The sequence below is a fragment of the Lynx rufus genome, unplaced genomic scaffold (assembly GCF_022079265.1).
Source record: "Lynx rufus isolate CCGP_SWC_20201006 ecotype Redwood Valley unplaced genomic scaffold, mLynRuf1.p SCAF_4, whole genome shotgun sequence".
Lineage (NCBI taxonomy): Eukaryota > Metazoa > Chordata > Mammalia > Carnivora > Felidae > Lynx > Lynx rufus.
Genome location: NW_025814856.1, coordinates 95,503,585 through 95,513,784, shown reverse-complemented (window position 1 = coordinate 95,513,784; position 10,200 = coordinate 95,503,585). Strand labels below are relative to the sequence as shown.

The 10,200-nt window shown below is 45.6% G+C and overlaps 1 protein-coding gene across 1 annotated transcript; it reads right to left on the bottom strand.

Moving 5' to 3' along the window:
* Positions 1-2,765: 2,765 nt before the first annotated feature.
* Positions 2,766-7,634, bottom strand: FZD1 (frizzled class receptor 1). Its single transcript, XM_047097331.1, has one exon. It carries the CDS (start codon positions 7,170-7,172, stop codon positions 5,214-5,216), a length of 1,959 nt encoding a protein of 652 aa, XP_046953287.1. The 5' UTR covers positions 7,173-7,634; the 3' UTR covers positions 2,766-5,213.
* Between the last annotated feature and the right edge of the window lie 2,566 nt (positions 7,635-10,200).

Here is a 10,200-nt window from a genome sequence, read left to right as displayed (position 1 = left end):
GTATTCCTATGAACATGTTTTGAAAGTCTACACTGTGAATAAAATTATTTGAGGTCTTCATATGAAATATGCATATTATAAATTTTAGAACTTAAAATTGTCTTCAAGTCAATTTTATTTAAAAAATAGCATGTGTGTAAAATGTGCAAAATTAGTGCTATTCCAATACTTGACTTTAAAAATTATTAGTTATACAAATATGCCACCCAACTAGTTTATTGGTGATTCCCTTACAAAATGCATTATTTGAATTTTATCACTCAAAAATATACCTCTTTAGAATATCACCATCTTAAAATAAAAAGATTTATTTAAAGAAATCTCTATTGAAAAATATCTTATTTTTTCAAGCAATTTAAGATTCTGTTTGACTTATAAGACTGATGACCCTCAGAATATTTATCATATGTTCATTGCAGGATTTGCTTATGGATTGTACTTGAGCCAATCCATTACATGAGAAAGATTTCTATGAGAAATCCTTTAATGTGACCTGTTACTTGGGTCCCAAATCAACTTATAAACAAAATCTCCAACAGGAGAATCTTAAACAAGAACTTGATTCTATAATCGAGTAGAGACAGTTGTCATCACAGATCATGATACTACTTAAGGAAATTGGCCTAGAGTCTGTCTTTTAATCACTAGGTTCCAAGTAAGCTGTTTTATTACTATAATTATTATGGTTTAATAAATCCATTGTCAAAAGCTATGACCAAAGTGAATAGAAATATTGAAGCACAAAAAGTTTATGAAAATTTGAGTCATGATTGAAGCTCAACTACTGTTTTTCAAATTCTAGGGACCACTGGCATCTGCCAACAGTTCAAACTACAGATATAAATCTTAGGAGTCACCAAAAAAAAAAACACCTTTTTTTGCCACATCCCTTGTAAGACCTCATTTCAAATGTAAAGGCCATAAAATAAAAGCCTTGGATTTAAGGTAGTGTTGCAATTTCTTTTTAGTAATGTAACCGGAGAATTCTTACATGTAGTCCACATCTTATTTTGGCTCCTAAAGATTAATCCTCCAAGACTTTGAAGTTACTATGTTCCATGAAGTATTCAATAACAACATAGCTAGTGTCCACCTCAAGACATATGTGATGACCACATTCTGATTCTTATCTCTCAAGCCCCAGTTACCCAGAATGTTATAATCAGAAATGTATCAGAGATACCCAGTGCAATACCACTGGTTTCAATTAATTGCATGTGTGTTGCACAAAATGTGGCTTATAGCCAATCAACAGATTAGTAAGTAATAAAGGCAAGAGTAGCCAGAGTTGAACACAAACACACACACACACACACACACACACGCACACACACACACACTAAAAATATGGCATCTTTTTAAAAAAACAAATTTTTTTTTTAAAGACCAAAACATGGTATCATTGAAAGTGATCTGAAGCCACCCAAGTCCCCTAAGTTTGTGGTTTAGGCAATTTTTTTAATTGGCCACCAGCTCTTCATTGTGGTCTCCTTTCCTAGTTACATGCTGGACTTTAGGAATGATGGAACTATAGCAGAAGCCTTCATTGCTCAGGGAGACAAAAGGACCAGGACTGTAAACCCAGGCTGACAAGTGACAACCCCAGACTAACTGAAAAATCTGGTCCAGCTGTTTTGCATATGTTTGACACTGGCTGGCTCTGAGATTAAAAATGTGACTTTCTGCTCCCACAAAGTTTAAGTGAAAAATGGCTCTTTAAGAAAAGAGCATCAGAAGGCTTTCATAATCTGTATACATTTACTATAAAAGCTAAATCAAGCACACCGTGGGGGGAAAATTGACTTCAACTGATAACTGGTTAAAAAAAAAATAGGCAAACCAAACCATCTGAAAATAGGGTTTGTCATGGAAACAGTATGCTAATGGGACCATATTCCCGGTACCTATACGGTTTTCCAGGAAAGTCTTGTTTTGCCATGAGTACCTAAAGAAACAAAAGAATACACTGGCTTTCTATATGCTACACAATTTTAAATAAGTTGCTTCCTAAAAACAAAGCCTGGTGGTGACTTGAAAATTTTGTCTTTTAAGGCATTTAATTCCAGCATTATAAAACCTTTCTGCATCAAATTTATAGTTGCATCATTTTAAGGACATCCACAATAAGAATGCTTTGTATTTATTTCATGGATTGAGACTAATAATCTTAAATTTTTTTCCCCCAGAAATCATCTGATTGAAATACCTAGAGAGGAGATATGTTTTAATTTGCCCTAAGAATTCCTTTTTTAAAATGTCTATACAACAAAACCTGCTCAGATATCTACTAGAGATTAACGAAACAAAGAAAAAAAGAACATAAAATTGCATCTTGCTACGTGAAATTGAATGCTGTATTTTCAATTAGATTTAATATTTTCATTTGCCTTAAAATAAATAATGATAATGACTTAAAAGACAATGAATTGCATTATAACCATGAAAGTAACTCTATTGCATCAATGGTCTTCATTTTAGTTCCTTGTCATTTTATCACAAAATATTTTCATGGGAAAATTTAATATAAATATTTTTAGTCTATAAAAGAATAAGAGACTTGTTTTCCAAAGGTATTGGAGGTTTTTCATCTGATGTTTTCCATTTCTCATAACCTTATTTCCATATTGTAATATATATAAGTAAACTTTGCACCTCTATTTTATAAAAATTAGTGTGTGTATATTATGTATATATGTATATATAGATATAATATAGATTATATATATATATATATATATATATATATATACACACACACACACCCACACACATATATATAAATTCTGACTAAGAGTAGACCAACTAGATAATTTCTCTGGAAAAGGTTCCTTGAACAATATAAAAATGGGGTCTTCCAAAGCAAACAACAAAAACAACCTTATACACCCAACTACTGTTAAAATGCTTATAAACACACAGTCAGTTAACCATTTATTGATTGCCTATTTATGGTTTTGGAATATCCAAGATTATGAAAAAGACAATACCTCAAAAAAATCATGACCAAGGTGATGCCTGATGATTTAAATAAACTTCATATGATAAAAAGTCATGTAAATTTACCCCTTGAAAGAAAAAAAAGACTTTAATATTAAAATTAGAGTTCTCTTTTTAATAATCCTCTCAGTAAGGAAATAATTTGGAAACTTCTATTTTATATTGTTACTATCATGAAAGCAGATGATGTCTAGGAACTTGGCAATGTCAGTTGCAACATTGCAAGTAGGATACATCTTTGGAAGGGCTCGTCTGAATGTTTAAGGATAGACTTTTCCATTGAATTCCTGAATTTATATACTTTGGGACTGGCTATGAGACACTATAAAATGTAAAGATAGTTCAGACAGTTCCAGTTCTGTTATTTTCAGGCACAAAAACCATATAATTTTGTACAAAACTTTGATTTTTTTATTTGTGAAATTAAAAATATGGTATTTTATATATATATAAACTTCTATTCCTCTATAAATATAGATGATTTTGTGATAGTGAACAGAATAAATGCATACCAAATCCAAAGACCATTGTCATTTTAGGGTATGACAGACATAGATAAATTTAGGTCCTAAGTACTGGCATTTAGATAAACTCTTAAAATTTAAAACAATACAATCAGGAGGCTTGCTTTTCTCTTTTCCACAGAGAACTAAAGTGAATATTATTAAATGGCTTTGAAAGATTTACACTTGACGCATTTCTGTAAATCCAAAAAGGAGCACACACTGTCCCTTTACCATGCATGCCCATGTTTTGTTTATTTCAGGATCTAACCCCACCAATTATTCCACCTCCTTTACCTCCTGGAATCCTACAAGGTTATTTTCAATGATGTGGATTGTTCCTCCCTCAGACTGTGTTGCTGAATGATCATAATAATATGTTGAAAGTATACAACTTTTACATTTTAAACTTTTTTATATATGTCTAATTATTATTTAAAAATAATAAAAAGCACTTCATTTTGAGAAAGTCCATTACACTGAAATCTCCTTCAAGTGTTCCTATTCAGCTTACGTTCTGCTATCCAGTTAAGGAAAGCAAAGATCAACTCCTTAACAAAGCTTTCCAGGTGACCTAATGTTTCCATTTTACAGAAAGGTAAAATCTAAATGCGGGCTGTCTCAGTCCTAGAGGCAGTTTGCCAGGCATCCGTATGCAATTAGAATTAACATTTTATAAACCCCATCTTCAGTCTCTCCTGACCCACACAAAGCTCCAAGCCTCTTCCCAAATCTCAGCAACCACATCTTTCCATGATGCTGGCCAAACCCATACCAGGTTTTAGACACTAGAGAATGAAATGAGCTCATCCACCAAAAATTAGACTTGAAAAAGTTTGGCACTGGTTATCCCACTCACCCTCTAACCAACTTACGTAGGAGGGAATGCCTGGGCTTTGGAGGCCAGTGTGGAAGGAGGCTGGGACTGCCGCAGCCCACATCTGTGGACCTCCTTGAAGCTAGGAGTTAAGGTTCTCTACAGTGAAAAATTCAGTTTCAATAAAGGGGCAAGGCCTTCACAATCTGCGCCCCCCCCCCCACCTCACAAGGGCACACTCGGGATGGGCAGGGGTCTACCCCCGGATCTGGAAGCTCTGTGGAGTTCTATATCTAAAGAGCCCCGACCCCAAGCAATGAAGGAAAGGAAGGAGCAGAAAGCGGAGGCGGTAAGTGACCTGGGCCGCGCAGTCCCACAGGCAGCCCCACACACACCCCGACTGCCGCAAGGAGGGGCGCGCCAGAACAAGCAAGAGCACCGTGAGCTCCGGTTTTACCTCTGCAGTACTTTGAAAAGGCAAAGGAAAAGCCTGAAATGGGTAAACCGCCCTAAATAATTAAAACTTAAAACAAAACAACAAAAAAGGAAAAGGCAGAAAAAGGAAAACGCGTGACCGGTCATCATTTAAATACAAATATACTTACAAAAATCTTACACAGGCTATTTACAATCATAAAAGCGTACAGTCCTGGTACCAGAGAGTGAGAACCAGAGTGGTCTGTCCATCCCCCCTGTGGCAGTTGGGCCCTCCAGTCCGTTTGCCCCAAGGGACCAAAGCTTTTGCAGGAGCTGTGTTGTTGAAAGGAGCCTGCGAAAAGTGAATGGCTAGTGAGAAAGCCTCGAGTAGCCAGGCTTGGCAAGAGTTCCATGGGGCCAGCTTTATGGGAGTGGCTGGGACGAAGCCGACGGCTGGGAATGGGCTGAACCCCCAGGTCTCAGACGGTGGTCTCCCCCTGTTTGCTGTTGGTGAGCCTGGTATAGAACTTCCTCCAGGAGTTGAGGGTCTTGCCGGACCAGATCCAGAAGCCTGACGTGATGCCCACGATCAGCGTCATAAGGTACTTGATCATGAAGACTGTGAAGTCTGGGCTCATGGGCGGGTGCGGCGGGGCGCCTCCACCCGCCTGGAGGTGGGGGCAGGGGATGGCGTAGCTCTTGCAGCTCTGGGCCACCCAGCTGCGCTCCCACTGGTCCCGGAAGGCCTGCTCATAGAAGTAGCAGGCGATGACAATAGTGGCTGGCACCGTGTAAAGCACGCTGAAAACGCCGATGCGCACCATGAGCTTCTCCAGCTTCTCGGTCTTGGTGCCATCGTGCTTCATGATGGTGCGAATGCGGAAGAGGGACACGAAGCCGGCCAACAAAAAAGACGTGCCGATGAACAGGTACACGAAGAGTGGCGCCAGCACGAAGCCGCGCAGCGCGTCCACATTGTTGAGCCCTACGAAGCACACCCCGCTCAGCACATCGCCGTCCACCTGGCCCAGCGCCAGGATGGTGATGGTCTTGATGGCCGGAACGGCCCAGGCGGCCAGGTGAAAATATTGCGAGTTAGCCTCGATGGCTTCGTGACCCCACTTCATGCCCGCTGCCAGGAACCAGGTGAGCGACAGGATCACCCACCAGATGGAGCTGGCCATGCTGAAGAAGTAAAGCATCATGAAGAGGATGGTGCAGCCCTCCTTCTTGGTGCCCTGCGCCACTGTGCGTGCCCCGTCCTCGGAGAACTTGTCGTTACACACCACTCGGTCCTCCAGCAGGAAGCCGGCGATGTAGGCCACGGCCACTGCCGTGTAGCAGCCAGACAGGAAGATGATGGGCCGCTCCGGGTAGCTGAAGCGCCGCATGTCCACCAGGTACGTTAGCACCGTGAAAAGCGTGGAGGCGCAGCACAGCACCGACCAGATGCCGATCCAGGTGCGCGAGAAGCGCAGCTCCTCGGGCCCAAAGTACATAAGCCCGTACACCTTGGTCGGCTCACAGGGCGCACCGCAGTCCTTCTCCCCCAGGAAGTGGTAGTTGAGGTAGGAGGGCACCTTGAGGGCGCGCGGGCAAGAGAACTTGCCACGCTCCGACGCGCCGGAGCCCCCCGGGAAGCCGCCGCCACGGTGCCCCCCGCCGCCGTGCTGAGGGTTGCTGGTCCAGAACTCCGGGAGCAACGAGGGCGTCGGGGTGCCCTTGTCCGACGTATTTTGGCCCACGCACAGCTCGCCGGCGCCGTGCACCGGGAACTTCTCACACTTGAGCGTGTCAGGCCACTGGAAGCCGAACTTGTTCATGAGCGCCTCGCAGCCCTGGCGCGCACGCTCGCACAGGGAGCGGCAGGGCGGCAGAGCCTGCTCCAGCACCGTGCACACTGGCGCGTACATAGAGCACAAGAAGAACTTGAGTTCCGCCGAGCACTGCACCTTCACCAAGGGGTAGAACTGGTGCACCTCGAGGCCCGCATCCTCTTGGTTCGTGTGGCCCAAAAGGTTGGGCATGATGGTCTGGTTGTACGCGATGTCTGTGCACAGCGGGATGGAGATGGGCTGGCAGTAGCCGTGGTCCGGGATAGAGATGCCCCGCTCGCCGTTGTACTGTTGCCCGCCCTGCTGCTGCTGAGGCGGCGGCGGTGGGGGCTGCTGCCCCGGCCCGGGCCCCTGGCCCGGCCCCTGGCCCACTGCCTGCGCCCGGACCCCCAGCAGCAGCGGAACCTCCAGCAGCCAAAGCAGTAGCAGGAGCCGGCGCGCCAAGCGCCCGGAGTCAGCTGGGGGGCCGCGGCGGTGGCTCTCCGCATCTCCGCTCCCTTCCGCCACCGGTCCAGCTGGGAGCGCCCCGGCATAAAGTTCCCAGCTCGCGCCGCCGCCGCCGGCGGCGGCCCAGGACTTCTTAGGCGCCTCCTCTTCAGCCATACTTTCTCGGCTCCTTTCTTGGCGCCGCCCGGCTGAGGCTGGCTGTGGCGCGGCCGGCGGCGGCTCCCCCTGCGTCCGGGGAGATCTCCTCCGCGCCGGTGCCCTCCGTCGAGCCCGAGCTGCGCTCAGCCCGCTCTCCCGGCTCCCGCTCCAAGTCCCGCAGCCGCCGCCGCCGCGGAAACTTGCGATTCATGAAGCGTGGGCGGCGGGTAGAGCCCGGGTGGCTCCGGCGCGCCGGGGTCGCGTCCCGCCTTCCTGGCCCTCGGCTCGCTGGCTCCCGGCTGGCGGCGCCGCGCTAGTGGCCACGGCCCCGTAGAGCGCGCAACTCTCGGCAGCCCAGCAGCCTCGGCTCCCCCCTGCGCCTCCGCCTCCTTCTCCGCCGCCGCCGCCTGACCATTTGTGTCAATCCCTCAACTCGCTCGTTCTCCACTCCCTCGCGCGCCCTCGGACCGGTTTCCAGGCGCCCCGCAGTCTGTCTTTCACCAGGAGGGAGGAGCCTTGAAACCGACGCGGAACTGGAGGCTCAGGGACCGTCGCCCAATCGCGGCACTGGCTTCCCCGCGCAAAGGGCACCCGCCGCCTGCTTCCCTGAGCGAAAGTCGGCGGCTGGCGGGAGGAGGAGGGGGCGGGAGGAGGAGGAAGTAGTAGTGGTGGCAGAGGCACCGCTCCGGCACAAAGAGTGGGTTTGCTATGAAGCGGGACAGGCTTGGTTGCTTTTGCTTTTGCGGAAGAAAGGGCGAGCACTAGTAGGAGAATGGTACCATATGCTGCTGGGGATAATGAATAGGAGTCGGCGGACCTCGGGACTCAGCTTTTCTTTTATCCATTTTCATGTTTAAAAATCCTGCTCTTAACTCTGGTTACAAACAGCAAGCCGAGCACCGCGATCAGGACAGATGCCGTTGACTTCAGGAGCGCAGGGCTTCCTTTGAGTTTATGTCTATCGAGGTTTGGTTTCAAATATTACTCTAATAAGTCCAAGAGCTCTCAGGCTGGGCTTGGCGGGCTTTGGACGCGCCATTTCCCCCAAGGAGAAGTTCACGGGATTGCTGTCAAATGAAGAACAAGAACAAAACACAAACACAAACTTTGACGGAATTGAAAAAGTAAAGCCAGGTGCGCCATCCGCTACTATTATCTTTCTTGTAGTCCCCTTTTCTCCTCTGTGATCGAGTCAGAAACAGAAGCAAAGGGAGAGAACCATTAAATATTTAGAGAGAAAAACTTGAGAATGCGACGACCTCTCTTCTGGAGCGTCCTCTCTGCCCAAGCCTCCAGAAGTGCCTCGGACCCGGAGGAGCAACGCCAGCGACCAACCTGAGCTGTGGGGGAGCTATTGGAGCCTTCCAGGGCCGGGACGTCCACGGCACAGGGGCAACTCCTGGGAGTGTCAAACTGGGCCGGTTAGGAGCCAGGCTGGGCTGCAGCGTGGTCTTCCACTGGTGTGCGGACCTGGGGATGCCAGTTTAGCAAACAGCGAAGTCTGAAAGCAAAAGAGCTAACTGCACGTTCCCTTCCTAATTACAAACAACACAATTCATCTCAGCCTCCTTACAATCTTGTTGTTTCTGCGTAAGGTTTTTTAAAACGATGTTTTAACAACATGACTCAGTTTTATCAGTAAAGTGCCATTGTATTGTTAATTCTATCTAGGATTTGTTGACCTATGATTAGATTTTCAGGATACTTTTCTACAATTTTTTTTCTATCTTTTGCTTATCCATCCATTTGTTTAATACATACTTAGGAAGCACCTCTTAGGTTATAAGCGATATTAGGTAGTAGACTGCAAAGAGATGTATAAGACATGGCCCAGCCTTACAGGAAGTCATAGTACAGTAGGGCATAGAAAGGTAGATCAGTTATCTTGTCGCCCATCCCAAAGCTGAATGAGCACAGTGGAAGCGGCCAGCCAATGGAAATGGGTGAGAAGTGTTCTGATAGAGAGGTGGGTGGAAGGTGCAAAAGACGGAGGCTCTATAGTGCTTAAAGTGCCAAATGGAGTGGGGGTGAGGAGTGAGGGTGCCTGAGATATCTCAAGGAAGGCAGGAGAAAGTTTTAGTCCATACTAAAAAGTTTGGGCTGAATAATCTACAGACAATAGGAAGCTATTGAGGGTCACTTTCTCCCACATATACAGCAGGGTGGCTTCAGAAGGACTGTGAAAGATGGAACCTGGACCACGTTGTCATTGGGAAGCTTGAACATTAGTCTAGACATAAAGGTCACTACTTAAGATGGGTGTTGCTTGTACCATATACTAACAGGGCACTGAAGATCATCACTATGCATGTTGGTGTCTCTAAAGGATGTGCAGCTGTATCTTTACCTGATAAACCAAAATGACATCTATTTGTCTTAGGTACATATGTTATTGTTCTTTAAATATTCATGCACATAGCAAATTCATAAAATATATATTTCTTTTAAAGTATTTCTGGATTCCTAGTACCTGTTTTTTTTTTTAAGAAAATGCAACAGGTACTAAATGTACAACAGGTTCCATTTGTGAGTGTGTGTATGTGTGTTGACAATAATTCATGTAAGATTTTAATATTGAAAAGGAGGTGCTCTCTGAGGTCCTTTGAGCCCTCACAGTCCGTAAATGTTCATTTTACCTTCCAGCATTCCAGCCCACAGTCTCCCAGGGACACTTTTTCTCTAACCTTCTGCCCTGATGCTCATTCTTCTGCTGATAGTATCCCATGCTTAGAAACTTTACCAAGACAACTTCCTTCTATCATTCCTCTCGTATAAAGACTTATCTGTCTGGTGTTCCGTTCTCTCAAGGTCATCATTGGTGAAGCATCACATGCATTAAGCATCACATGCATTAAGCACCCACTAACACCACTGCTCCAAACCCTCTTCTGCCCCCAACAAATAGGGCATAGGGATTAAGGCAGAGTGCTCGGTTCTGTTCCTCAGAGTAGGTGACACTCTCTTGCTTCAAAAGTTGTTGTATTGAAATTCTTGAGCTTAGTTTACCCTCCACTGGACAGTGAATTTTACTAGGGAGGAGGCTCAG